This window comes from Cenococcum geophilum (assembly GCF_001692895.1).
Source record: "Cenococcum geophilum 1.58 unplaced genomic scaffold K441scaffold_1, whole genome shotgun sequence".
Taxonomy (NCBI): Eukaryota; Fungi; Ascomycota; class Dothideomycetes; order Gloniales; family Gloniaceae; genus Cenococcum; species Cenococcum geophilum.
The window spans coordinates 3,554,434-3,581,948 of record NW_027137559.1 but is presented as its reverse complement, the minus strand read 5'-3'; the positions used below and the strand labels follow the sequence as shown (position 1 = coordinate 3,581,948).

At 47.5% G+C, this 27,515-nt stretch overlaps 10 protein-coding genes across 10 annotated transcripts; 5 read left to right on the top strand and 5 right to left on the bottom strand.

The window, feature by feature from the left end:
• Positions 1-1,099: 1,099 nt before the first annotated feature.
• On the bottom strand, positions 1,100-5,228 carry K441DRAFT_599812 (uncharacterized protein). Its single transcript, XM_067645164.1, has 3 exons — positions 4,335-5,228; positions 1,782-4,288; positions 1,100-1,683 (listed from the first exon to the last, which is right to left on the bottom strand). Exons 1-3 carry the CDS (start codon positions 4,891-4,893, stop codon positions 1,447-1,449), a joined length of 3,303 nt encoding a protein of 1,100 aa, XP_067510344.1. The 5' UTR covers positions 4,894-5,228; the 3' UTR covers positions 1,100-1,446.
• K441DRAFT_650373 (PLP-dependent transferase) lies at positions 5,149-7,079 on the top strand. Its single transcript, XM_067647023.1, has 3 exons — positions 5,149-5,476; positions 5,738-6,195; positions 6,290-7,079. The coding sequence occupies exons 1-3, from the start codon at positions 5,444-5,446 to the stop codon at positions 6,999-7,001; spliced, it is 1,203 nt and encodes a 400-aa protein (XP_067510343.1). The 5' UTR covers positions 5,149-5,443; the 3' UTR covers positions 7,002-7,079.
• Positions 7,080-7,585: 506 nt separating this feature from the next.
• On the top strand, positions 7,586-9,928 carry K441DRAFT_624856 (MFS general substrate transporter). The gene is made up of 4 exons (XM_067646089.1): positions 7,586-7,971; positions 8,024-8,124; positions 8,184-9,193; positions 9,243-9,928. Exons 1-4 carry the CDS (start codon positions 7,696-7,698, stop codon positions 9,584-9,586), a joined length of 1,731 nt encoding a protein of 576 aa, XP_067510342.1. The 5' UTR covers positions 7,586-7,695; the 3' UTR covers positions 9,587-9,928.
• Positions 9,929-12,250: 2,322 nt separating this feature from the next.
• Positions 12,251-14,859, top strand: K441DRAFT_599807 (pyruvate decarboxylase). Its single transcript, XM_067645163.1, has 11 exons — positions 12,251-12,549; positions 12,602-12,884; positions 12,940-13,232; positions 13,281-13,486; positions 13,540-13,553; positions 13,626-13,689; positions 13,736-13,771; positions 13,827-13,958; positions 14,011-14,291; positions 14,349-14,559; positions 14,618-14,859. The coding sequence occupies exons 1-11, from the start codon at positions 12,468-12,470 to the stop codon at positions 14,711-14,713; spliced, it is 1,698 nt and encodes a 565-aa protein (XP_067510341.1). The 5' UTR covers positions 12,251-12,467; the 3' UTR covers positions 14,714-14,859.
• A 1,275-nt stretch (positions 14,860-16,134) lies between these two features.
• K441DRAFT_530638 (uncharacterized protein) lies at positions 16,135-17,973 on the bottom strand (the record flags this gene model as incomplete). The annotated part of the gene is made up of 3 exons (XM_067642178.1): positions 16,135-17,212; positions 17,303-17,393; positions 17,478-17,973. 3 exons carry the CDS (start codon positions 17,971-17,973, stop codon positions 16,135-16,137), a joined length of 1,665 nt encoding a protein of 554 aa, XP_067510340.1.
• Positions 17,974-18,632: 659 nt separating this feature from the next.
• On the top strand, positions 18,633-19,846 carry K441DRAFT_650366 (NAD(P)-binding protein). Its single transcript, XM_067647022.1, has one exon. It carries the CDS (start codon positions 18,826-18,828, stop codon positions 19,678-19,680), a length of 855 nt encoding a protein of 284 aa, XP_067510339.1. The 5' UTR covers positions 18,633-18,825; the 3' UTR covers positions 19,681-19,846.
• A 1,984-nt stretch (positions 19,847-21,830) lies between these two features.
• On the top strand, positions 21,831-23,786 carry K441DRAFT_624846 (uncharacterized protein). Its single transcript, XM_067646088.1, has 4 exons — positions 21,831-21,995; positions 22,087-22,659; positions 22,710-22,853; positions 22,909-23,786. Exons 1-4 carry the CDS (start codon positions 21,936-21,938, stop codon positions 23,683-23,685), a joined length of 1,554 nt encoding a protein of 517 aa, XP_067510338.1. The 5' UTR covers positions 21,831-21,935; the 3' UTR covers positions 23,686-23,786.
• Positions 23,787-24,277: 491 nt separating this feature from the next.
• On the bottom strand, positions 24,278-24,817 carry K441DRAFT_650365 (uncharacterized protein). The gene has a single exon (XM_067647021.1). The coding sequence runs from the start codon at positions 24,733-24,735 to the stop codon at positions 24,526-24,528; it is 210 nt and encodes a 69-aa protein (XP_067510337.1). The 5' UTR covers positions 24,736-24,817; the 3' UTR covers positions 24,278-24,525.
• A 534-nt stretch (positions 24,818-25,351) lies between these two features.
• Positions 25,352-26,492, bottom strand: K441DRAFT_672448 (uncharacterized protein; the record flags this gene model as incomplete). The annotated part of the gene is made up of 6 exons (XM_067650551.1): positions 25,352-25,521; positions 25,759-25,824; positions 25,920-25,991; positions 26,031-26,154; positions 26,224-26,368; positions 26,425-26,492. 6 exons carry the CDS (start codon positions 26,490-26,492, stop codon positions 25,352-25,354), a joined length of 645 nt encoding a protein of 214 aa, XP_067510336.1.
• Positions 26,493-26,641: 149 nt separating this feature from the next.
• On the bottom strand, positions 26,642-27,418 carry K441DRAFT_5161 (uncharacterized protein). Its single transcript, XM_067642113.1, has 2 exons — positions 27,030-27,418; positions 26,642-26,984 (listed from the first exon to the last, which is right to left on the bottom strand). Exons 1-2 carry the CDS (start codon positions 27,223-27,225, stop codon positions 26,797-26,799), a joined length of 384 nt encoding a protein of 127 aa, XP_067510335.1. The 5' UTR covers positions 27,226-27,418; the 3' UTR covers positions 26,642-26,796.
• Between the last annotated feature and the right edge of the window lie 97 nt (positions 27,419-27,515).

Genomic DNA, 27,515 nt, shown 5'->3' with positions numbered 1-27,515 from the left:
TTTTGGTGGCCTCTGTAATCCTCTGGATAAGCTGTGCATTTATAGCGCCTCGTCCGCTTTCTACTTGTGTACTAAGTGGTACTCCCATTACTTCGACTGGGTAGTCCTGGCGGAGGATCTTACACTCGGGGGTGTCTCCCTGGGTGATAGTCTGGTCCTTTGCCTGCTGGTTAGGGAGCGTAACCTCTACGTCGCCGCTGCGTAGGTTTTATATAATATAGCCACGACGTCGTTACTTAATGTAATAGATAGAGAAGCTAAAGAGCTCCTACCTCGTAGTATTTTTATAATAACTGGACGTTATTAAAGGGTCGAGATGCGGCAGTAAAAAAGGTAATTTTTGACGCTGCATTACCAGATAAGGTTTGGAGTATTACGACTTGTTAACTCTAGTAATATATATAATATCAAAAGCTTCAATATTTATCAACCAATTCTATTCAATTAAGGCCTCCAGATTGATTGAGTTGCCAAGCCGGCGAACTCTCAGTTGGTTGAATTGATTGAGTTGGCAACCAATTCAATTCAATATTGAAACCTCGTTAACTGATTTGCAACCCTGTACGCCTACCTCTGCAAACGACACTCACTCTCAAATTCTAGTCACCCCCCAAAACCGTAGGCGTAAGACTTCGTCAGCTTCTCGAAAGCAGCGTGTCCCATCCACCGACTCCGATTTCGACAATCACCAACCCGGAGCTCGATATCACCTTTGCTGTCACCGACGCCTCAGAAAACGAAGCACCAGACTCTGAAGCGGCTCTCATCCACGCCACGAATGCCTACACAGGCGCGACTAATAGCATAGGGTCTGTGCATCAGCGACGATGGTTCGTAACGCTAGACCACGAAAACTCAGGGTTCGTGCAGCTCAAACACGGCCAGAACAAGGGAAGATGGGTTCGAAAAGTAAGACAAGGTTTTGAGCCTTTCTTCGTGCTCGGCGCTGAGGTCGAGCAGAGTGTTGTAACTGGGAGGTTGGCTCGAGAGGTAGAGAGTGATGAGGGGGTTGAAGGGTTTGTTGGGAGGGCGAATTGGGAGCCTGTTTTAAAGTAGTAATCTCAATCGAATTTTCCCTTCAGCGACGATAGCTTCAAGCCTTCAATATGTAAGTGACTGTCGTCAACAGAAGTGCCACGCAGGGCTCCTTTAAGGTGACACTTTATAGTGTCAACCTTGTAGGATTTGGTAGTTTTCCAGGTAATAATTGAGTAGCGACAGAGTCGCATGTATTCAGCGTTAACAAAAACGAAAGCGCCCAACGTATGCATAGAAACCAGCAGGACCCAAATCTCAAGGGCAACCACATAAATATACAGATAAAGGAAATGGGAAAAAGAAAAAAGAAAAAAGAAAAAAGAAAGAGAAAACGAATGACATGTCATCCGTGAAACCCCCTATCTACAATCGTGAATCCAAAATAGTCTCCTACCTTGATTTATCTAATCACCTCCTCTCCAGCAGAAGTATATGCATGGTGGCATACGCAAGAACAACGAATATACCGCCAAAGATGGCCAGGCCTATGCAGTCACGCCAAAGAGCCATAACATTGAAACCGAAGGAGCTGAGGATGGCGGAACCAGGAACTTCGATATCTAGGCCGTATTTGTGGTCCACGAGACTGAGATATTTGACTTCATTGACAATGAGACCTTCGAAGGCGTAGTGGAAGATCGAGAGCTAGAAGGTAATTTTGTTAACGAATGCTCCATAGTATGCACATAACAGAAGGTCCAAGGAATGAAAAACGTAGTGTTCGAATTAGGGAGCCTGCTTACCGATTGCAGCCACTTCGCAGCTACTGGAATACTCTCTTGATTCAGGAAGAAACCTGAGAAGAGCAAGCTAAACAGCATCACCAATATACCGATTAAGTTTGCTACTCCACTGTTTCTGAAAACGATTCCAATGAACAGGAATATCGCTGCCGCGGCAAGATTGAAGAGAACTAGGAAAAGTATAAATTTCAAAAATTGTGGCCATGCGGGGATTAGCCCGGTCATCGGATACACAATAGCACCCAAGATAATCGGTGGAATAAGCCGTAAGGGTACAATGTCGAAAAGCACCTTGGCCGCGAAGTACGATACCGGAGAGTAGTACCCTTTAGCCCGTTCTCGAGTGAACAACAGACGCTCTGGTGCAAACACCGTCAAGATAGTCAAAGTGCTGAAACCGAAAAGGGCCAAAACGAAGAAGAACAGACCAAGTCGGTTTTGGAAGCCCTTAATGTCGTCTGTGAGACCGTAGAAGAGAAAGCCGAGGAAAACAGCAAGCACAATGGCGATAGCATAATGGGTCAGCATCAGCATTGGGTTCCTGTAGAGATTTCGCCACGTTCTCATTGAGAGAATGATGAACTGGCCACCCCAGCCAACTTTGCGGAAGCCTCTGACTTTGCCCGATGCAACGAAACCATTAGCTTCTTGTTCGCCGTTGGGAGTTGCATTAGCTTCATTCGCATTGGTGATGGCATCATTGATATCTTCGTGTAGTTGACCAGCTACATCTGATGTCGCATACGCAGCAACTAGAGTATCGATATTTGTGCCAGTGCCGCCATTTGCTGGTGGCGGCAGCTCATCGGGATCATCAAGGATCTGTGGCGGAGGGGCACCTTGTTGACGTGACAATTTTAGCCATTGTGCATTACTCTCCCGGTGATCAAGGAGTGATGCTTCATCGTCGGTCTTAGGGGTAATCGTACCATCTTGAGCACCGCTCTTTTTCCTTGTAAAGAGCTCTCTCTCCTGTTGTTGCCTGATTGATGTTCTTCTCTTGTGTTTGGGGCGGAGACTGGAGTTGCTAGGGCTACCAGCTGTGTCTGGCCCAAAGCTCGTATTAGATATACTAGGAATAGATTTAACAGCGACTGCACTGCTCGCGCTAGTCCGAAGCCCGTCTCTGGTAAACAAAGAGCTGTCTTCGTCGATAGGCTTGTGTACAGTGCCAGCGTGCATAGTCAAATCCACTAGATAGTCGGCGATATTGAAACCTGGGGGACAGGAGAATCCGATATTATTGAAGTAAGGTTGGCAGCTGGAGAATGGCCCTGAGTATACTGTCCTACCCTTTGCAAGGAGGATGAGCTGGTCAAAGAGAGCCACAATGTTTGATCTTGGCTGATGAATTGTGAAGATGACAGTCCTGTTGTAGTTCTTGACCAGGTTGACCAGGCATTCCACGACGTTGAAGGCGTTGAAAGCATCTAGACCGCTCGTAGGCTCATCCAAGAAAAGAATACTTGGGCTTGTTACAAGCTCGCAGGCAATTCCAACTCTTCGCTTCTCGCCACCAGAGATACCACGTCCGCTGCCCTCTTCAGAGCCAATGGTTTGATGCCGGATATGGTAAATTCCTAGTTGTTTCTCCACATCTTCAACTTTCTGTTCCTTAGAGGCACGGCTCATCTCTTTAGGCAGGCGTAGCAAGGCTGAGTCGAGGATCGTCTCGTGGACCGTAAGAGTGGGGAGCATGGTATCTTCCTGATCAACGAAACCAATGACACTCCTGAATTCATCATCAATGACTTTCTCCCCATTAAGGTAGAATTCGCCATTAACCATGCCACGTTTGTTCTTTCGAGCGAGAATGTCGAGGAATGTGGTTTTACCAGCACCTGATGCTCCCATGATAGCCAGTAATTCTCCCGGATGTACAGCGCCGGTAATGCCCGATAATATCCGCTTGCCATTCAATTGATAGGACACATTCTCAAAATATAAAGCCGCAGGTTTATGGTCCGCCAAAAGCTTCGCGTTTTCATCTTCTTCATCGTCGGACAGATGAATGGGGCCCCACCTCCTCCTGGCAGCTCTTCTCGCCAAGTACCAGACAAGAAGGATGCAAGCGACTACAAAAAGCGCACATCCCGCAATGACTCCAGCAATCAAAGGCGTATTGATCTTCTTCACAGGCCTTTCATAGCCTGGAACTTCCGTTTGGTATAGACATTCGCCAGAGTGACAATTAAGGGTTATGCTCTTATCACCGAAAACACTGGAGATGAGATCATTCATAGCAGGCTCAGAGAATACGCTGCCATCCTCTTTGCCGCCACCTTCGGTGGATATCGATGAAAATTCGGCAGGGCCCTTGATCTCTTGGACTAAGAAATCTCCAATATCGATGGAGCCCTCCTCTCCACAGAGCATCCTGCCTGGTATACATTTGCACTTAATGTTTTCGCATTTGTACTTGGTAGTATTACGGTTGGATTCGGCGGTGGCACTCCATACGCAGGTATCTAAGGCACAGTAAAAGGATTCCTTTTGATCCACCCAGACTAACGCTGTCAGCGGAGAAAGTGTGCGGTGTATGGCTTGTCTTACATTGGAAATTACACTCCTCCGTCTCTTTCTGACAAGAGAACGTTGCTTGTGGTTTTTGCTCCTTGAGTTGATCCAAAATCTTTCGATTTGTGATGTCGCACATTTGGTAGTTTTCGTTGACCAAAAGTCCTTCTCGATAACATATTCCTCCCTTGCCCTCGGGCATCAAAGCATTACATACTTTGTTGGTTTTGCATACATTACAGTTTATCCCCTCCCAGCCTTCTTTACACTCACAGTATCTATCATTTCTCGGCATGCGATCTTTGCCATCCGCCAGCGAACCGCAAACAGGATCTGAGCAGTCCTCTCCTCCAAACCCAGGCGGACAGTTACACTTGCCATTTGCCTTGCTACACGGAGCAAACTGATGGCAGGCGAAGTCTTCGAGATTGCAGTTGAAGCATGGAGGACATCCATCGGGTCGGTCATCGTAGAGGGAGAAGGGTGAGTCTAAGAGATCGACACTGGTGTGATTGCGATGGGTCTTCTGAGCTCCAGAAGGCCATAATAGAGCTAGAGAGACCAGTAGAGAGGTGCCCCATCGTGTGCAGCGCATCGCGTCGCTCCGTCAGTCGACGAAGCTTACTTCAGAGCTCGTATTGATGTGACAGGTTGGAGCTTCGCACACAAGGTGTAAGCGGGTGATAAGTCCAAATCTTCCTGAAAGGACGATAATGTTTGATGTCGATGTTGTCCAAACGATGAGATGAACACTGGGGGAGCCTGGAGACGGTGCAGCGAACTGCGGCGAGCCAAGACCGGATTAAATCCTTCGGCGGTGCTGCACTTCAAGCCGACGCGTCTTTGGCCTGATATTGAGAATCCCAGCAGTACGCACGTGTTGTCCGCGTTGAGATTCATACTGTCTAGTTATCAAGTAGTGATGTGGCTGTGGTGATGCGAAAGCTACATACTCAACCTTTCTAAACAGCTTCAAGCTTTTGACGTGTGGCTGGAAGCATCAAGCGTAAGACCGCGCCCTTCGGCTTAACTTGACACAAGGATTTTCTTCTACTTCCTCCTGCCCGAAAGTTTCTCAAGAAATCATACTTTTCCTTCAAACTTCAAGAAAGCCTCGGTAGGACTACGGATTAATTCTGACCAACATGGTAAAAATCGAACCCTTTTCAGTAGAGTTGGTAAGAGAATATCTCTTCATCAATCAGACCACCCTTTTCATCTGTCTAGACTTAGCAGCCTTTTCTGGTCGTCTACCAGAGCTTATGGACCTGTAAGAACGTCGACGGAAGACATACAAAACTAGTTAAAGTCATTCAAAGATCTTATGTGCTTTCACCCCTTTTGGTTGCAATTATTGTTCTCAAAGTATCAATAGTAATCTCCAAAAATCTAATGTAGAGACTACGTTGATGTTATGTTGGAAGACTAACAGCTTGAAGTGGATGGACAAGTACGAAACAGAGGCCAAATACAACATTGCCGAAACATGTTGCGCCTCAATATCAATACAGCAACTACAGGCCCTATCCGATGATAAAACTGCAGAGGTTATTCAGCTTTCAAAGAAACTTACCTACGGAGCAATTCGGGGGTCTGAAGCACTTAGATCGAATCTTGCAAGGCTTTATTCGACCAAAGTCGGTACTCCGCTTCCAGCAGAGAATATACTCTCCACTCCCGGAGCCATTGCTGCCAATTATATATTTTTCTACTCACTTGTTGGGCCTGGCGACCATGNTATCTGCCATTACCCGACATATCAGGCCCTCTACGAGGTTCCGGCTTCCATCGGAGCAGAAGTGGATCTATGGCATGCGCGACCGGAGAAACAATGGGTTCCAGATCCCGATGAGCTCAAGGCCCTCATCAAGCCCAATACTAAGCTGATTGTCATTAAGTAGGACCCTTGCGAGCATTCATAAACTTTAAATATCTTTTTTCCCGCGATATTATTGAAGACTCCGGAATTTATACTAATTCACCTATTTTAGCAATCCCAACAACCCCACTGGTGCCGTATTGAAGAAGTCCCTCCTCCAAAATATTATCGACATAGCCGCCAAACATTCCATCATGATCCTCAGCGATGAAGTTTATCGACCTATCTTCCACTCCATCACCCCTATGGACTCGGAGTTCCCTCCATCCATCTTATCCATGGGCTACAAGCACGCCACAGCCACAGGATCTCTGTCCAAGGCCTATGCTTTAGCTGGCATCCGCGTCGGTTGGATCGCGTCTCGTTCTGATGACATCATTAAGAAACTTGCAGAAGCGCGGCACTATACGACTATATCAGTCAGCCAGCTAGATGAGCAGGTTGCTGCCTTCGCCCTTAGCCAAAATACGGTGCATAATCTGCTAGGTAAGAATATCCAGCTTGCTAAAAAGAACTTGGAGATTCTGGATAGATTTGTTATCAAGCATGACGATGTCTGCGAATGGGTGAAGCCTCTCGCTGGTACGACGGCTTTTGTTAAGTTTCACAGGGAAGGATCTCCAATCAACGCTATAGAATTCTGTAGGCAATTGCTGGAGAACACGGGGGTGATGTTCGTGCCTGGGGAAGAGTGTTTCGGGAAAGAGTTCAAAGGGTATGTGCGAATCGGCTTTGTTAATGACACTGAAATCATCCAAGAAGGGTTGGAGAAAGTCCGCCAATTTCTAAGGAAGGAGTTGGATGATCTGCCACTTGCCAAATAATACTTTATCCCTTAACCCGCTGGCGTCCATCGAGTATGTGGTCCGTGCGGAACACCAGAATCAGAAGTACGCGTATACCCTACATAGATTTAATTAATACAATATTATCAGCCATACCTTCCAATTGTACTTCCAATGATATAGACCTTGTTCAGCCGACTCAATACAACGTTTAACTAAATTGGGTCGCTAAAAACCCACCGCCAGAGCCGTGGCCGCTGCCCGATTTTACAACGGCTTCGTATTTCTAATCACGACGATTTGATTGCATTGATCCTATTGGTTGGTTCTTATCGATACCGAATGGACGAATTTCAGCGGGTTAAGGGATAGACACCAATCTTACACTATCCTTAAAATCGTGAGCAAAACATATTCAAAAAATATCCCCATCCTATATCGGCTTCGAGCGGGATAAAATATTTAGATAATACGAACTGATCCTTAGGAAGATTAAAATTTATCCGATAAGCTACCAAGCGTTGAATAACATTTAGAGGGCCTGACGGCTGCAATTCGGCAATGCAAGGCAACTCGTAATTGGTAAAATGTTCGGCTGTGCGGAAAGCTACTAACGCAGGTCTCTTTTTGTTGCCTTTGAATAACTTTTCTCATGGTGCTTTGACAACAGCGGTCTGTTGCTGTACATAGCCTAATAACTGTGCCTTCGGCGCTGGTCGGCCACCCAATCACAATGACAACCTCAACACATAGCCAACCCACCGAAACTTCGCCACTCCTCCCAAAGCCAGACCATCTCAGTGAAATCCCGCCCCATCCCGTAGACCTAAGCGCAGGGCTTGTCCCCGAAGGTGCGGACCCATACGAGAATGAGCAGCACAACGACGAAGCGGAAGATGGCGGCGTCGTGGAGCGGCAGGTCAGTAATAATGACCGGCTCAAGCAATATGAAGGTTTGCCAGAAGTAAGGAAGAAGATGAAGTACATCATACCGACGGTTGCAATTGGAGTAAGTGGATTTACTGGAGAGCTTTGATGGACAGGATTAATTAGCCTCGCAGATATTTCTCTCAGCCGCCGACCAGACCATTATTGTATCAACCTATGGTACAATTGGTACAGAATTGAATGCTTTGAATAAGGCTTCCTGGATAGCTACATCGTGCGTGCTTACCAGACCCTTATCAATGGTAGAAGAGGCATACTAACAGCATTAATCAGATATTTCTTGACGCTTACCTCATTCCAACCGCTCTACGGAAAACTTTCAGATATCTTTGGGCGAAAGCCATGCCTTCTATTTGCATATTCGGTGTTCGGCTTAGGTTGTCTCTTCTGTGGAATGGCAAAAAACATGAACCAGCTCATAGCAGCCCGCGCATTCGCAGGTGTTGGAGGAGGAGGGATGACCACTGTGGTGTCTATACTTCTATCTGACATTGTGCCGCTGAGGGAAAGAGGGAAGTGGCAGGGCTACATCAATATCATATACGCGTTAGGAGCAGGCAGTGGGGCTCCTCTCGGCGGTGTTCTGGCAGACAGCATTGGATGGCGGTGGGCATTCAACGCACAAGGTCCCCTCTGTCTGGCTGCCTTTATCGCTGTAGCCGCTGTTCTCAAGCTCCCAAAGCAAGACCATAGCCACTGGAAAGATAAGCTGCTCAAGATCGACCTCCTTGGAGCTTTTATTCTTATCTGTGCTGTCTTCAGCTTGTTGCTCGGTCTGGATCGAGGCAGCAATGTTGCTTGGCACAACAAGATCACTATTGCGGCCTTGGGTGCTTCTGTCCCTCTTTTTATTCTATTCGTCCTAGTGGAGATGTATATTGCGTCTCATCCCTTTGCCCCCGGTCATATCATCTTTGACCGGTCACTTTTCGCTTGTTATCTCTGCAACTTCTTTTCATTTGGTGGATGGTTAGCCTCCATATTCTACATTCCCTTGTATTTTCAGGTGGTAGATGGTTGCTCGGCTTCCCAGGCCGGAATCCAGTTACTACCGGGAATTGTTGCCGGCGTTTCGGGCTCGCTTTTTGGAGGCATTTATATGCAAAAGACGGGGAAATATTACTGGATTACAATTATCGCCTACGCTAATTTAGTTGTTGGCATGATCGTCATCTTGTTATTTTCGGGCATCATCATCAACTCCACATGGGGTATGGTCGTTGGGATGATGATTTGCGGCTTCTCAAACGGCATTGGGGTCACCACCACTCTCATCGGTCTTAGTAAGTCCGGCTCCAGGTTTTTATTTTCATTCCCAACTGACCAACGCAGTCGCAAATGCCGATCATTCCGACCAAGCAGTTACAACTGCCTGCTCGTATCTGTTCCGTTCTCTCGGCAGCGTCTTTGGTGTGTCTATCTCCGCTACATTCTTCAATCTAGAGCTCCGCATGCAACTCAAAAGCAAGATCAGTAGCGGGAAAGATGCCGCCAAGATCGCCCAACGCGTCAGGCAGAGCTTGTCATATATTAGGACATTAGAGCCAAGCGTGAGAGAGATTGTCAGGGATTGCTATGGAAAGAGCACGAGGGCTGCTTTCGGTGTCAGTGTTATGTTGGTTGCGGGGTCAGCATTTTTTGCATGGTTCATTAGAGAGAAAAGGTTGAGTAGATAGACGGGTAAACCTTTGAGAAACTATTGGCTTATTAATTGAGTTGATCAAGTCCCGAAACAAATCATAATCTGTCACTAGCATTGGGAACTATCATCTAAGATCTTCTTGTCAGAAACCTTTGAACTCTTTGCTGGCGTATTCGCTTCATTTTGTTCGCCAGTCCACCTTTGAGATCTTATTTCGATAAAATTGCCGCCATCACCACACGTCCTTCTACCTTCATTTCCTAGGCTCACTCCTCTTCTCACACCATTCGTGTCTGCCTCACACTATTGCTTTTCATCCACATCTAGCATAGTAAATTAGTGTAATGTTAAGAAGTACGACTAGAATAAGATGGCGTTAGTAAACTTGCCTCATTACCCTGTTTCCTTCCGGTATCATGGTTCTAATGAGATCTTTTAGAAGGCGTCCAAGAAAAAAACTTCACCCAACAACTCGCTATGGATTAATGGAAATGAGAGCCATACTAGCCTAGCAAGTGGCATCGAAGAGCCGCAGCAAGAACAGTAAATATACATTCAGGCTTGCCAATTAATCAATTCAATTCAATTCAATTGACGCCTCGAATTGATTGAATTAAAAGCTTTGTAAGCAGAGGGCTCAGTTGATTGAATTGATTGAATCAATATTGCAACGGCTGCAACTAAATTTAACTAGTGCAGTGGTCAGTAATTATCACAAGTCTTGGCGGAGGACCTACCTACCAAGTGGAGTTAGCGGCGGCTAGAAAAAGTACTTATGTAAGGCACATTGCCCAGGTGTACGGTAGGGAGCAGGCAAGCCGAGCATGAGTCACAGGAGAGTCGATGGAAGAGAGGACGATATGGTAAAGAGTATGGCAATAGCCTCGTACGGAGACGAACCGATGAGGGAATGGTTGCAGGCCCGAGTAAGGGATAAAATATCCCTTACAACTTACTACTCTACCGCCTATAAGTCTAGCTTTATAAAACCAAAGTCCGCAACTCCACTAAGTTCCACTAAAGCCTTTAGGATATTTCTAATAGTATATTGAAGTTAAGTAGTAGTATAGAGCTCTACTAGCTCTAACTGTTAAATAGACTAATTAGAAATTTCTATCTTAGGGATAGAAAGTCGCTATTAGCTTAACTAAAGGCGGTAAGCGAAACTAGTATTATTATTATTTAAGGGAAAGTCTTAGTAAGGAAAATCTAACTAATTAGATAACTTTAACCGGCGGTTAAAGTTTTTTAATATCTTTATACTATATCCCTTCCGCTAGTGACGTCCTACGAGGGGTGGGCCGTGCGCGAACACTATATGATCACGGAGCCTTAATCATATGCGTACTTTTAACGTGTTCTATCAGTCATCTGGTAATATCAGTCATCCGGTAGCCCTAAAAACCACCAAAAATTGGAAAAACTACCTTGATATCTCGACAACGGCTTATTAATAAATTCCAAAATTTTATAATTAGCCTTTTGTGCCTACGTTAAGACTCTTAATAAAATTCTAGCGTAATAAGCCTAGCCGTTATTAAAATATTAGGTTTTGGCCCCTAATTTTAAGCTAAATTGCAATATCTTATAATATCTTTAGAGCTATTTAATAGATTACTTTTTAAATCTAATAAGAGGTTTAAAATAGGTATAAAAGGCTAATTATAAAATTTTGGAATTTATTATTAAGCCGTTATTAAGATATTAAGGTGCAGTTTTTCTAATTTTTGGTGGTTTTTGGGGCTACCGGATGACTGATAGAACACGTTAATTCTGGTGTTCGCGCACGGCCCACCTCTCGTAGGACGTCACCAGCGGAAGGGATACGCCCTATATCTGCTACCTTTTATCGCTTATAATTAGGACGCTTTTTCCTACTAAGTTTTTCCTCTATTAAGGTTTTTTAAGGGGTTTTATCGAGGCCTAATAGATAAGGGATTGGAGATAATCCCTTTTAAAGGGGGGAGGGCAGTGTCAGGTGACGGTATAGTAGATAGCTATATAGCGCTGCGAGGCACGTGACCCGGGAAACCTCTTCCATGCCTCGCACCGAGATGCCCCCTTTCCTCAAGGATTCGTCTCGCGGTTCTTCGGAACTTATCAATATGTCCCATCATTTCATCAATTAGACTCCCCGTCTACCTCGCGCCCCACAGATAAGGAGACTAGCCGACCTTGGGCGAGATAATTGGGGCTAAGGACTGAAACCACTCTTCGTTACTCTGCAAGGCATGTCATGATTTGTAAGAGCCATTAGGTCATCCGACCTAGGCCATCCGACAAAGCTCTGCGAAAATAACCTCTGCCTGCGTCTCCCTTGTGTCGTCTGAGCGAAGCTTATGGCGGTTCAACATTCGCGTGAGTGAAGTCCGTGGCTTCATGGTTGGGGCCTTCCAAAGCCTTTCAAGTTACCTCTTGCCACTCAGGTCGTACTACAAACAAGGCGTTCCCTCACCTCAGTAACTCAAATGCGTGCACTTCTGAATAATCGCCTCCAGTCACTTTCGCCTATTGTAGTGCATCCATTGTCATTCGCAACAGATCCAATGACTGTAGGGTGCTATATGCATGTTATGTCACCACGAGCTAGATTAGCTCAAGCCATGCGCTCGCATTAAACCTCGCACGCAGCCGCTATCCAATGCCATTTCTCGGAGTTCGTTATATCAGCTCGGAGCGCGCTGACAAAGGATCAAATCAAGCCATGCGCCCGCATTGAACCTCGCATGCAACTGCTACCTAATGCCATTTCTCGGAGTTAGTTCTATCAGCTTGGAGTGTGCTGGCAAAGGATTAAAGATCCTTTCGATTCTCGAGTTCTTTAGGTGTCTTCATTCAAGCCACTTCCTTACTTCTAAAATTGCATATTTGTTAATATCAGCATCCATCACATATATTCCCAAGCCAAAGGCACAATGCCTCAGGTCAAGATCGGCGATTACCTCTTCCAGAGGCTTCATCAGTTGGGCATCCGGACCGTGTTTGGTGTTCCAGGAGGTAGGAAACACGGCACCGACGTGAAGCTCTCCATTGCTTATTGGAATCGTAGACTACGAGCTTGCATTGCTGGACCTTGTGACTGACAATGGCTTGGACTGGAAAGGCAACCCTAATGAACTTATAGCATCGTATGCGGCTGATGGCTATGCTCGAATCACTGGAGCAGCAGCCTTCGTCACGACATTCGGGCCTGGCGAGCTCTCTGCATACTGCGGTATGGCTGGCCATTACTGCGAGTTCGTCCCTGTTTGCCACATTGTTGGATACCCTGGGGTGCCAGCACAAAAGGCGCACATGATCATGCATCACTCTTTAGGAACCGGAGAATTTGAGTGTGTTATTTGTTGTCTTGAAAGCCCTCTAAGTGCACGCTGATATCTTCTATAGTATGTATGAGAAAATGGCCGCCCAGATTACTGCAGCTACTCTTGTTTTGAAAAATCAAGCCACAGCTGCTGAGGATATCGACCGCATCCTTACCACGATGATGGTCGAAAGTCGTCCGGTCTATGTCGGACTGTCGGTAGATGTTGGCTACCTGGAGGTCGATAATGCACGACTGAAAACACCCCTCTCGACAGAACTGCCACCAAACGATAAATCCCTTGAGGCAGATACTGTTACTGAGCTTAGGGGCATGTTAGAGAAGGCGAGCCACCCGATAATTATTGTTGACGGAAGTAAGTGCTGATTGCCTACCCCGACACGCGTTGTCTAACAGCCAGAAGACACGGTTCGCAACAACCTTGTCGTGGAAGTTGCGGAATTCACCAAGCTCACTGGAATCGCAACTTTTACCACAGCAATGGGTAAAGGATCTGTCGACGAGGATACGCCAACATTTGGCGGTGTTTACAGCGGCGCCGGATCGTTCCCAGGAGTAAAGAAAGCTGTTGAGAGCTCAGACTTGATCTTCTGGTTTGGCCGCTATGGCGTAAGATCTTCGTAAAAGTGTCTTCAATTGGCAGATTGCTGACTAGCGGATAGAGTGATTTTAATACGTAAGTCAACCTTGTTTCTCGCTCAGCATATATTTGAGCTTTTCATTGAAATGGGATGACCGACTTCAACAGCGGAGAATTCACCATGGATGTCAATGAAGACGCAGTTGTAGAATTCCAAAGATTCTTCGTTAAGGTAAGCCATCCACTATTTTACGTACAAATTTCGCCAACACCTATAGGTTCACGGCCAAAGGATTGATCTGAAGTTTAAATATGTAAGTCTTAGCTATCCTATATAACTTAAAACGGTATCTGATTAGTTATCCCCAGCTCCTTGGGGCTTTGGTCGAAAGCATTAGGCAATCTCCGTTACAGAAAATCGTGAAGGCAAGCATCACTTGGTCTCCATACGAAAATAACCCGGCGGCCACTGGAAAACTTACTCAAGACTATCTTTGGCTTGTAAGTCATTGTAAACTACACTTCAAAGAACCAGACTAATTTTCGACTTCAGGCACTCGAGAAATTCATTAAAACAGGTGATTGCGTTATCACCGAGACAGGTACCTCAGCCTACGGCATCGTCGAAACGCGCTTTCCACCTGGCGTGCTACAATTCAACCAGACAATCTACGGTAGCATTGGCTACGCGACCGGTGCAGCCGTTGGTACGTTCCAGGCCATCAAGGAGACCGGCAAGTACAAGAGGGGCATCTTGATCACTGGTGAAGGCTCCTTACAACTCACTGTGCAGGCGTTTGCAGATTTGCTGCGACATAGCTTAAATCCGGTTATGTCAGTTTGACTCCTGTCCAATTTGGTGCTCCTAGATGTAGCTAACATGAAATGTAGCTTCGTTCTGAATAATGACGGATACACCGTCGAGCGTCTGATCCATGGTTTGCACGCTCACTACAACAAGGTCCCCATTTGGGATTATGGTGGGCTTGCCAAAGTGTTTGGTCCCGGCCTCCCGTCCAAGTACCACGGACCGGTCAAGACTTGTGAACAGCTTGCGTCGCTCCTTGCTAGCCCGAATTTCGGTAAAGGTGACGTCTTCGAGGTAGGAAGTTACAGCACTTTTCGTCTATGGAGATAATCGCTGTTGACACGCAAAACAGTTGGTTGAAGTGGTTCTTGACGCAACGGATGCTCCGTTGAATGTTCGCCTGTGCGGCGCTGCCATCGATGAGTTCAACAAGAAAAAACAGGCGTGATAGTAATGGTGATCAATTGGTGCCAATGGGATGTTCTGCGGCTGGAGACGAGAAGAAGCTCCTAGGAAATTTGTAGCAGGCACAAGTTGAATTTACAGACCCCCGTTCAACCAGCATAACACAATTATCTGAATTTGGATGCCAACAAAGCCTGACAGCTAATGATGCAGAGTACTTTGAAGTGATTCTAACATGCCCTCGAAATGACAGTAGCAGCAAATCCTAAAGTTGGAATTGGCGCCAGGGATCTTAGATCTCCAGTTCTTGCGTTCCTTCCGTCCTTGACTCCTTTAGTTCCTGCTCCTGCAGAACGGGAGAACGCGCACTAGACTAGCCTTGGATTTATGGTGATTGTGTCACGTTATCTTCATGCGCAAAGACGTATTAGCAGCTGCTCGGATCTTGAAGGAACTGCCCAGCAACAGCTCAACTAGTGTCAACCGACAAAATACATCCTATTTAGCTTCGCCAAAAGGACCGGTCTTTTTGGGCCAAACGGCCAATCGACAATTAGGCATTCCTGCCCGATCAACTCGTGCTAGAGACTCAAATGTCTCTCGAAGTTTACATAGAATGCGCCGGTCCTAGGGCCAAATACGGCTTTAGCTTGTCAATCTCCACGTTAAATAGTTCAATGTGCTAGTACGCATAATGCATCTGTTCAAATATCACTGCGTTCCCTCTTTGGCGCAATTCAGGGCAAATTCTCATCTCTACACTTTCCCAGCCGAGGACATAATAAGCATCCTCTTGTCCTCGTCCAATATTTTACCCGTTCCATTGGCCGCTCTGACTTCTTCCCGTCGAAATCGTTGCTGTTCAATGCATAACCCCACCCACCGCCAGTCAGGCCGCCGCCTGGAGCGAGGTAGCAGTCTGTAAATGTTTTGTGCATTGACTGCTCAAATCCATTTGTGAATCGTGGGGCATTGGGCGCTAGATTTAAGATTGCCTTACATATCTTTAGCTTACACTAGTGCTTCAGAGCTGAAAAGGGGAACGTAGGAGCTAAGATTATCAAAAGGGTTGCACATACAAATTTCGCAGGCTGGAGATTCCAAGGCTTTGACTACCTCGCCATCCTTTGTCTGTCTGAAGTTGAAGCAATGATGACGGGAGAAGGGAGACTGGTTAAGCAGAATTTTTTTTTCAGTACCTTCGTATGAATACAAGCGATGACGAAGGTTTGTCCTTTGCGGTCGACGCCGGTGTCCTACAGAACGAAGAGAATAGCAGGGCCTTTGGTGGTTGTAATCTAGTTTAGCAAGCCAATCCTTCAGATAGGATCTTTGTAAGGCATCCAAAACATGAAAGCTCTCATCAAATGATATCCAGAGCGGCGGTTTGGTAACAAATGCCGCAACACAGGCTGGGAGGATATCTCCGACTTTACAACTATTATAGTCCGACTGTAGAGCGTATCAGAAGGAATCGAAATGCAACCCTTCCCAGTCCCACAACCCATCTAAGACCCCCAGATCTATTTCCGAAGTTGCACCACTTTTTCCAAAGGTCTCATTCCACATCTCCCCTTCTACCTCGATAATACCTCGTGTTTCATCGCTCCAAACGGGCTCGGCGGCAGGGAGATTGGCGGTCGTGTTGTCGTCGAGTTCAGATCCGCCTATCTCCAACAAAACCCTTCCGCCGCTGTCCACGTTGCTTCTCCCATCCCCACACGATCTCGTACTAACATTAGCCCGCGGTATTACCAACTCTCCAGGCCTGCTTGCTGCCTCCAAAATCTCACTCTCTTCTGGCAGCAGGTCCAAACGAGACACGAGCCTCGTGAGGATGCTCCACGTCGTGTCGCCCATCTTCGTCAACCCGAGTAAGCGGCTTGAGATCTGCAAGGCGCACCCGATCGCTTCAATGACCTCTAGTCGCCGCGGTATCACCGCACGCTTATTGTCATGCAGCAGCGCCGAGCAGAGCAGTGCCGCAGTGTCAAAGGGACAGAATGACACCATGAAGTACTTGACTTTGTCGGGGAAGCAAAGGGGAAAGAAATCGGTGCTCGCAGACATGAGACTCAGAGCCGTGTCGATGGCACAGGCGACTAGGCGGCGCGTTTCTGCTTCCTCTTCTTCGTTGTTGCTGCGAGAGGCTTGAGTGACGGCACAATGGCTATTGGGAGAGGTGAGGTAGGGCCGGAGAAACATGAGAAGTGTCATGTACCCTACGCAGTGCAATTGCAGGCGCTGGAACACAAGACGCGGGTGCTCTGCGTCCCAACGTGTGTCGGTGTTGTGGATATTGAAAACGTGCGGGAGCGATACCATCCAGTTCTCTACGAATGCAAGCTTGGCGGAAAGGCTGGGGCTGCTTATGACAGCAAGATTGGATAGCTGCGTTGCAAGTTGATTCTCAAGGATCTTCGCGACAACCGGAGAAGGGATGTCGGCACTTGTGGCTGGCTGGTCGAGACGGGCATTGGGGAGCGAGACGGACGAGCCACCTTGGATGATGGGTGGCCGGCTGAATACGGCGGACATAAAGCTAAGAGTGCATGATTAGCATAAGGATTGAACTTAGACAGCCGAGGCCTCTATTGGGGATGGAGGTAACACTGTATACTGCATTACACACCTATCCCACGTATATAGGGCACACCACACCCTTCTTCTCATCTCCCCTTCCAACGCGCTCATCTCTCGGGATGTATCATCTATATGCATACCTTCAATGATTAAACCCTGCTGTTAGCTGCGGCTGTTTTTGCCTTCCCCCACGGCGCAAACCGTGGAGTCAACGGAATACGCACCGGTTTCCTGCGCCTCTCTTACCGCAGCGGCCAAGGCGTGCCAGGACTTGACAAATTCGGCCTCGGCCTTCAACCATGTGGCCCCAAGGAACAGCTGCTGCACCTGCACCAGGCCGCCCTCGCCGGGCGGGACGAAATTACTCAGCGTCTGCGCGGCGGTCTGGTAGCGGGTGCCGAAGCCTTCGGCCGAGTCCCCGAGTTCGGATTCCAGCGAGGCGAGGAGCGACGGTGGGAGGAACTGTGCTGAGTTGGCGCACATGCGCAGGACCAGGCAGGTGAATGCGATGGTGGGCATGCTTAGTAGTTGTTGCGGTCGGCGCCGCTGCGACCACCACTCCACGTAGGACTCCATGAAGGATGGCTGGTGCAAGATGCTGTAGTGGTAGTTCACGTTCTCGAAGAAGCCTTGGATCAGGGAGTCCGTGTATGGTCGTGGAGGAACGGCGCGGAGAGCTTGATGGACCTGTTCCGGTACCTGTGTTGGCGGGTGGTACATCGATCGGTAGACGCTCTAGAAGAAATGTTATGAGCTACTGATGGCGGGGCGCGAAACAATGAGGGAACATGGAAGAGTAAGCACCGGAGAGCTAATGGCCTGGAAGATATCGTGTTTAAGGTATCCCAGAACTTTCAAGGCGCTGGCCGCATCAGGCTCTGGCTGCTGGTTGATAACATCCTGTTGCTCAGACTCGGAGGTATATTCATTGATGCTGTCAATCTTTTTCTTCTTCGGCGGTCTAAGCATTACAGCATTACATTAGTGACAGGTGTACACCGAGGGGCAAAAGCTTCCAGTTTAGTTATGGTAACTCACGGCTCATCGTTCCTAGTTGAATGTAAATCTCCGAATTGGCACAAATGAGCCGCCCTTCGTGTCTGACAGTTGTTGCATGGCCACAGCCGATCGCACTTCTGCTTGCGGCGCTTGCACTCTATGCATGAAGCCGTCTTCCGGCCTCGGCGGGGCTTATTTGAGGGTTCCATCTGGCGTTCTGGGTCACTCTTGTATTAAGGTACGGGCAACATCCGACAATTTACACTTCTGCCGTGATGTTGCGGGAAATGTGCCTCACCCTGGTCTTTGTCACCACCCTTCCCTTCGGCAATCTGGGTCCTTAGTATATATGCTTGGCACCGCTAGCCAGAGCCCGCATACGATCGGGAAAACCGTTTGTGGTCGGGAAACTTACAATGAGGAATAAACCACAGAGAGATGGAGTGTGTGAGTGTGAGACAGAGACAGAGACATAAATAGTGGTCGAGTCCCGTAATGTAATAAGACAGTCGGCCATCTTCGTCTTCTGTCACAGTCAGTAAAGCTTAACACAGAACAACTTCACTCGAGAACATGGCCTCCACAAAGCCCGTCTGGTTCATCACAGGCGCTAACTCTGGGTTTGGCCTGCTCCTCACCCAGCTCCTTCTCTCGCATGGCCATACCGTAATCGCCACAGCGCGCAGCGCCTCCAAATTTTCCCAATCGCTGAAAGATGACCCCAAGGCGGACCTCGTCGAGATCGAAATCGCAGGGCCGGCCTCTGCTATCACCGCCGCCGTCGACGCCGCCGTGACCAGGCACGGGCGCATCGACGTCCTCGTCAACAACGCCGGCTTCGGGCTCATGGGGGCCCTGGAGGAAGTCACCGAGGCGGACGCCCGGTACCAGTTCGACGTCAACTTCTTTGGGCTGCTCAACTTCACCAAGGCCGTGCTGCCTCACATGCGGGCGCAGAACTCCGGCGTCATTGTCCATATGTCCAGCGGTGCTGGCATCTTGGCGGGCCGAGGCGCCCCCGTCTATGCGGCCAGCAAGTTCGCCGTCGAGGGCTTGGCCGAAGGTCTCGCGAACGAGGTCAAGCCGTTCGGCATCCGAGTCCACCTGATCGAGCCGGGGATCTCCAGGACCAACTTCTTGGACCAGGTCGCGCAGGGCAAGCAGGTTGGGCAGAAGATTGAGGGCTATTTGAACATCAGTGGCATCCTCGGCAGTATGCACGGAATGCAGCCTGGGGACCCGGAGAAGGGCGTGCAGCGCATCTTCGAGGTGGTCATGGGCACGGATATGGGCGAGGGAATGGAGTGGGATTTGAGGGTTCCGCTTGGGTCAGATTGCTTCGNCATGTTCGAGGCGAAGGCTAAGAGTTTAAGCGCGACTTTGGAGAAGATGAAGAACATTGCACTAAGTACGGACTTCGTGGTTTAACAAAGAGCCGTTTCCGGAATTAATAGGACAGAAATGGGTAGCGCTCTTTTCTTTTGGTCAACAACTATGTCTATTGGTCTATTGCTGGGCCGGGTTCAAAATAGCATATTGGTACATAAGCTTATAAAACTCTACTAGTGTCTTCACTAAACACTTTCCTTTTCCTGACTATTTGTAACGTGTCCCGCTCCACGTCGCCAAATAGTCAAAGAGACAGACAGTGCTCGCGAATATCGCGACTGTTGCGGGATCCAATATGTACTCTTACACTATTCTAATAATAAGACTAGAATTAATTTACTAATAGTACGGAGGTGCGTTTCAAACGTCTTTAAGATTAATAAATATAGGGCGGCGGTGAAGGGACTTCCTAATCAAGTGTCACGGAACCCCACCGCAGGGGCCTCTATAGGAGAGCCCCGTGCTCTTACGTACACCTCGCGTACAGCTTATGTCAGCTACGCGTAGGTATATCACCTCCTTACGCCCTCGACCCTTATAATCGATCGCGCAACGTCTTGTAGACTCCTTGAATACATACGCTTTGTAGCCACTGCCCCCGTCCCGTGACATCAAGTCAGAATATTGCGTAAATTTAAGTCTGCATTAGTGCGCGACCGTCGCGCGCTATATCTTAAAACATTACCTATCCCTATAGAGTACTGCGCAATCAAGGTGTTACAGTTATAAGAGTTATACTTTAATAATTTAATCTTGGCGATATAGATGCAAATAACTTAAATATACGTAATATTTTAACTTAACTAGAAAGGAACTAAACTTAATTAGTGTAAGGTAATAAGCTCCGCACTACTTAGCCATTAGATAAACCTGTAAAAGGTAAGCGAGTAACTGGCAAGTTGCTAGGCACTACTGTGCGGAACAATATATATAAAGTGACTCCGTTACCTAGTAATTAATGGGGGTCTGTGAGGTGATAAGCTCCGCACCACCCAGCCACACAAACCAAAAGGTAAGCGAGTGACTGGCTTGACGCCAGGCACGGCTGTGCGGAACAATACATATAAGCGAGGTGGCCCGGTCACCTGACAGGGTCCACGTATTAATTAGGGGTGTCCTCTACCGCTGCCCTATTTATATTCAGTATTTTAATCTTTTACTAGCTTATAAAATATAGCTTTAGATAATTATTCTATGGTTATACTTTATAACTAAATAAAGCTTTAATATTAAATATTTTAATATCGGGCGACGGGCCCGTGCGTCGGGGACCCGACCGTATTCGAGGCTCGATCAGACGGGAAATTACGTGTTCACCCACATATTCGAGTATATCTACAGCACCACTAGCGGCCAAGCTATGGATATACTCGTATTAAGGATCGCCCGCTAATTAGGCCGCTAAGCGGCGCCAACTTTTGAGCTATTAGGGCACTAAGTATCCCTTGACCCGTTAATTCGCGTCCAACGGTTATCGATAAGAACTAGCCAATCAATCGAGCTGAATTTAACGCCCGTACCGAGGAATATAAAGCTTTTAATTATATAGTAATTTGATATACACGCTTAATTTTAGAAGTTAAGTCGCTCGATATGAGGTTGCTAGCACTTATCCTTCCTGTAGAACCGCATTTTACATTGTAGTAGGTAATTAATTGATGGAATCTATATAGATACACGCATTGTTCAAAACTGGTGTTTGCGCACTGTAAAAGTACATATATTAGATCCCGCCGCGCTTGCGACAAGTTCGCAAGCACTCTCAATCTTTTTGGCCGTATGGTGACGTGAGGCACGTTACACGCACGGACCACTTATAAAAAAGTCCTCTCTACTTAATACTTAATACTTAATCACTGTAGGGCGTATACTATTATATATAAGATAGTACTAACTAACCGCGTAGAGATTAATATTACAATGAATATAATTAAAAAAAAGACATCCATCGGTACTTCGGGAGATGGATTTCGGAGTCTATTTTTATGGAGATGATGGTCCAAGCTTCGAGCTGGCGAGCTGGTTGCCCTTTTCAGTCAAGCGTCAGAATCCCCGCTCTAGCCTCATCTATGTCCGCTCGTATCCTTGTCTACGTCATCGAAAGTTTGGAAAAGAAATAGGTATGTCAGCCAGAACCAAGATCGAGTTTGGGTTATACGGCCAGGTCAAAAGTCATTCAATTCCTCAAATTCACTGAAGCAGTGGTTGTCTTGGCTGACGACTTCCTCGATACACCTAACCAAGCCGTATCAGCCATATTAGCCATACTAGCCACATCAGCCATATCACCGAGAATGGTATATTGTGGAAAGCCGAGCAAGGGCTGTGCCTCATGTCGTGCTAAAAAGACAAAGGTGCGTCGCAACGTGCAGCTATCCTTCTTAGGATTTCGCGGGCACCCAGGCATCCCGGTAAACTCCCTAATGAGCCATCTGACCTGTCCAGTGCGATCAATCTCTTCCATCTTGCTCCCAATGCATAAGGGTTGGCAGGATATGTCCTGGGTATCGTAATGAGCAAACGCTCATGTTTAGAGATGAGACCAGGAAAGTCGTCCGAAAGGCCAAGGCCAAAGAAATGGAACACAACGCATCTCCAGAAGAGGATGCCCTAACCAAACCATCGCAGCCTTGCTCCAATAAGAGTCCTAAGGTTTATTCTCCACAAGGAGACATAGAGCTTGTTATGCGTAATCCTTCTCCTCCAATTGAAGACTGCGCTATTTCATTCTTCTTCCACCACGACGCATCGGTGCCATGTTCCTTTTCGAGAGGGTTTCTTGACATCTTGCCGGCTATCTATCAGAAGGAATTAAATTCACACGGCCCATTATCTGAGATTATCACTGCCATTAGCTTAGCGGGTATCTCAAACCTCCAAAGGGCTCCAGATGTCATGATTGCAGCGAGAATGAAGCATACTGCGGCACTCCGTGTTGTGAATGCTGCCCTGCAGAATCCTGCAAGTGCAAAGGCAGATTCGACCTTGATGACAGTAATGCTGCTAGGACTATTCGAAGTACCCACTTTTTCCACCCTTACCGTGTTTACAACGCTAACGTGAGATAGAACATCACATGCTCCACCCCGCAGTCTCTGCAGGCATGGGCTAAGCATGTTAGTGGAGCGACAACGCTCGCCCAGATTCGTGGGCATAGTCAATTTCAGTATGATCTTGGCCGCCGCATGTTCGCTTATCTTCGAAACCAGATTGCAAGCTCCTCCGACTACTACCTTTATCATTGGCCACCTACTAATCATATGCCAGTTGATTGATTGCATCCAAAGACGCAAGGCTGTGCCGCAAGCCATATCGGATTGGTCTCAAACCGCTTATAACCTCCAGAATGAAGACGAGGCTATTGAACAACAATTATTCAATATCATGGCTCGACTTTGTAACGTCCGCCATCTCATTCACACCCAAGCAGATGGAAGCCCCGAAACGGTGGCGTTAGCCTTTTCCATCGACGCGGACCTAGAGGCTTGGGCCGCAAGCCTTCCATCAATATATTTGTACAAAACCATAGCGGCACAGCAAGGCCCTCATGGCACATTTGGTTACGATCGCCATGTCTACGAAAACTTCTCAATAGCCGGCGCGTGGAACGCCTGGCGCTCCACACGTATTTTAACGACGGAGGCGGTCATCGCGTGGCTTATGCGTTATGGCGAGAGACAAACGTCCACCCCAGAATGCATCAGGTGTAAACTTCTCCAGAACAAGATGTCTAACGATATATGCGCTAGCGTTTCCTTTTTTTTTGAAGGCACTGATAATTTTCGGGATGCACCATATGCTCTGAAAGTTTCTGCAGGCGTGTCACTTCTCTGGCCATTGTACGTGGTGGCCATAGCACATCACCATACCGATGCACGAAATGTGTGGATAATAAAGCAGCTCGAGAAGATAGGGGGAGTTTTGGGAATTCGCCAGGCTATGGTACTCGCGAATTTGGTGAAGAGGAACCGGGAAATTACACTATGGGATCGTGAAATGTCTAATCGTCTGGACCTGGAAGATGAAAACGAGGATGAGTGGTAGATTGAGCTCACTTCTTCATCTAGGACAACTAGCTCTAATTATATTACTCCCGATTACATTAATTATAGTGATAGTTTTATGTCCAAAAAGTTCTCCCGATGAATCATTGGTCAACTCGTTCAGAACATTACCAAACCCTCAAGAATTACTGACTCGCAGGCACTAGACAACGATCGGACTACCCTAGAGAGATCTTCTTTCCTTTAAGTCTAATTATCCATCTACCCCTCCCTGAATTTCGGCGTTGTAAGGTCAACAATCGTATACGCAATAACTACTAAAAATCCCTCCACTACCGCTATTAACACCCTGGCGGCAATATGTCCCCCAAAAATTGCGAGCGTTTGGTCATTCAAAAAATTGGACAGCACGCCGAACAATATTTGAGCCCCCAGTAACGGCAAGGCCGCTAACACAACCATAAAAATCCGCCGCTCTCCTGGAACAATGTGGTTGAGATCTCGTGCCGTCAGGATGGTGATGAGAAAAAGGGTGGCATACACAACTACAAGAGGATTATGCCCGCTTTGAGCAGGGACTTCCCTAAGCGCTAGTCGGACAGTTCTGCGAATGCAAGATCTGTCCCACCAACGATGCAGAGGATGAGGGCGACGGTGCAGGGAAGATAGAGGAGTTGAATGACCTGACCTTGGCGGGAAGATGCGGGGGCGTTTTGGTAAGACGCTTGCTTAGTTGCGCGACGACGCTAAAGGTGATGAGGGGAATCTGGAAGCTGGAATCGGATGATACGTGTGTGGGAGTTTTATGAATTATCCGCTTCAATAACCCCAGGCTTGCAAGCAGCAGCGGTGATACCCCCACCGATTGTAAAATGGCACTTCACTCGACATCGGTACTGTTGTGCGGGTTCCTCACAGCTGCAATTTCGAAGCCTGGGCCAATAATGCGGACGGTGGCTAGTATGGCGAGGAATATCCAGCCGAGCTGTTTGTGGAAACCGTGGCGGATGACAACTACTGTGCTAGCGAACAAGACGGGTACGTAGATGGCTAGTTGGGCAATGGGCAGGGATTCGTCTGAAGGGAGCATGCCGATTTTTGGTGGGAGGGGTGTTGGTTGGTGAATTATTCGGAAAGTGTGAAACCCCTTTGCGATAGCTGGATTGAAAAGCTACTGGTGTCTCCGTGTTAGATTAGAGCTGCAAAGATAATATGAACGCTGGGGGTGGGTCTGCGTGGAGGAATGAAAACATTATGGGCGTACTCACCGCCTTTATAAGAGAAATAAGATGACTGAATTCCTACATAGATGGTTGAGTTTTAAAGTCATCGCAGACGACTCTTCCGCTGGGTTGAGAAATGCTTGCGAAAGTGCTTGCAAATTCGTTGAACTGTATTGACCATGAAAACGCTAACGAAATAGAGAGACACCGCCTCAGGGCCGAAACTACAGATAGAGGATTCAACATCCTTGAACTGTGTAGCCTGTCCGATGTTCTCCAGGGTTGGTGATCCTTATTGACGAGGTGGTTGCTGAATTTGGCATGCTTTTCGTTCGGTAACCGCTAGCGCACCTCTTGTGGGTCTATGAAAGCTAAAGCAGTGAGGTGAGAGGTCCACCACGTGGGATGCCAAGTGCAGTGAAGTGAGTTGTAGAAGCCAAAGGTCTTGCAGTATATGTTCTTATATATTTCAGGATGCTAAAACTAAGCTTCCTTAGAAGAAGATGGTTCTGCTTCAGCAGCAGAAGGTTGTTCTTCGTCCTGCTTCATCTCCGTCGGCATCCATGATTCAAACACCTGCGCGCCTCTTTCTAACGATCCTATTATCTCCCCGAGAACTAAGAAAACCGATAGACCAGTGTGATCGATAATAGCTGCATGGGGTTCAGCTTCTCGGGCGGAGCGAGTGGAAGCAAGGCTAGGATTGTTGCAACGAGAAGACGTGTAATTATTCGGACGATCTGCCATATCTCAAAAGTGACACGAAGTTGAGATTGTTGCCTTCGGAAACCAGAGAAGGGCAGGCGGGTCATTCGACTTGAAACATAGAGGAATGTTGAATAGAACGAGTAATCCAGTCCCTACTCCTCCTCCCCAAAGCCATCACTCACCGCTGCCTAGCTCATCCCATGCTACCGAGACTGCACATACGTGACCGCCTATTAGCAGACCCATGTCTAACGGCAAGTGTATCAGGATCCATGCAAAGGTGCTCCGGACGGCTCTGCGTAAGGGATGAACCGAGTCGATTGCGCCATCACCATTCACATACACCCGATTAGGGCAGAGAAGGTAACGACCAGCGTCCATACTGCCCTAAGAGCGCGCAGATTTAGTCCGATAGCTGCAGGCGATTCGACAATTATATTGTAAAGGCACTCACCAAGCACAATGATGTAGAACGCTGCAGCACGGTCCACTTCGTGAGAAATGTCAATTGCGGTCGAGTAAGCGAGATGCAGACGAGATTTAATCCAAGGGCCAAAGGAGATGAGCCGGGTCGCTCCCTGTTATTAGCAAAGTACTAGTGAGCTCTCAAGGAGGTGAGAGGAAAGACTGAATTATGCTCAACGCACCTTATATAACATAACAACCACAGCTACAGCAACTTTTGCGCGTAAAGGTAAGCTTTCAGAAAACAGCGGCAACCAGACCAATAATCCCACAAAGGTGAAACTAGCAAATATCCCAGTTTGAGGTCGGTGATAATGGGATGCAAAGCTGTAAAGACTACATACCAGAATTTCAGTTAACCGAGCAGCAAGATAAGCACCGACGGTGGTGCGCATAGCGGATCTTCATCGATGAGTGCCACATTGTTTCCGTAGATAACGAGAAGTGCCATGGTTCACAGAATTAGGACGCGCTGAGAGAGGTCGTCATTGCAGCGACTGTTCATCAACGGTTTAAGTATACTCCAAATGTGCCTGTGAAGAGTTGGTACGCACTCTATCCAAGGGGTGGGCTGGGGCTAATACCATGCTGGAGTGAAGATAAGAGTGTTTGACCAGTGAGTAGCCATAATTTCGCTTTTACTGCAGTGGTAGACAGGGTTTGAGACAGAACGAATGCATACGGGGCTTTACACCACTGGAACTCCTCAAATATTTTACGCTGTGCAGCCAGGAGAACAGGTGGGAGAGATTTTTTTAGCTCTTCCGGCATACTCGATTCGTCAGCGAGGGACCACTTCGGCATCTCTCATACTCTACTCTTAACGAGCTTGGTATAGGGTCCAAGTAATCTGCCCGAGACCACTCTTCTTCCCACCCCATCAAGCCTCTATGCATCAATTCCACTCGATAATTGTACTGAAAAATACGCACAATTGCAACATCTAAACCGATCAGTTGGGCCGCAAAATTCAAGAGACGAAACTTACAGAGCAAATCGAGGAAGAGCTCAAATCGTCCGGCCTGTCTTGCACGTTTTAGCTCTCCATTATAGAAGTACTGTAAGGCTTTGGGCTGCCGAATGAAGTAGCGGTTCGCTGGTGTGCCCCTGCAGTACGTCACCTTGACTGTTACAGGTAGGTCGTGGGTTTCTGGGGGGCGAAAGCCATAGAGCAAGTGCGACATCGAGGCGGCCGCTTTGGCTGCGAGGGCTGGTAGTGGCTAGCTTATTATCGCAGTAGTTAAGCGACTCAGACGGCAACCGGGACAGTAAATTCCCTAGTACCTAAAAGAAAGCGGCGTTTTCTTAGACAGAGACTAGTGATACTTTAGAATTAGTGAGTGTGCCTGAAGCTCTGCCCTTGCCGTCTGAGTCGCTTACTGAGATAACTAGCTTAGAGGCTTCTCACGACAAAGCCGATTTGTTGCAAGGGTTTTATCTTGCAGATCCTTTGGTTTTGTAGATCTAGGAAAGC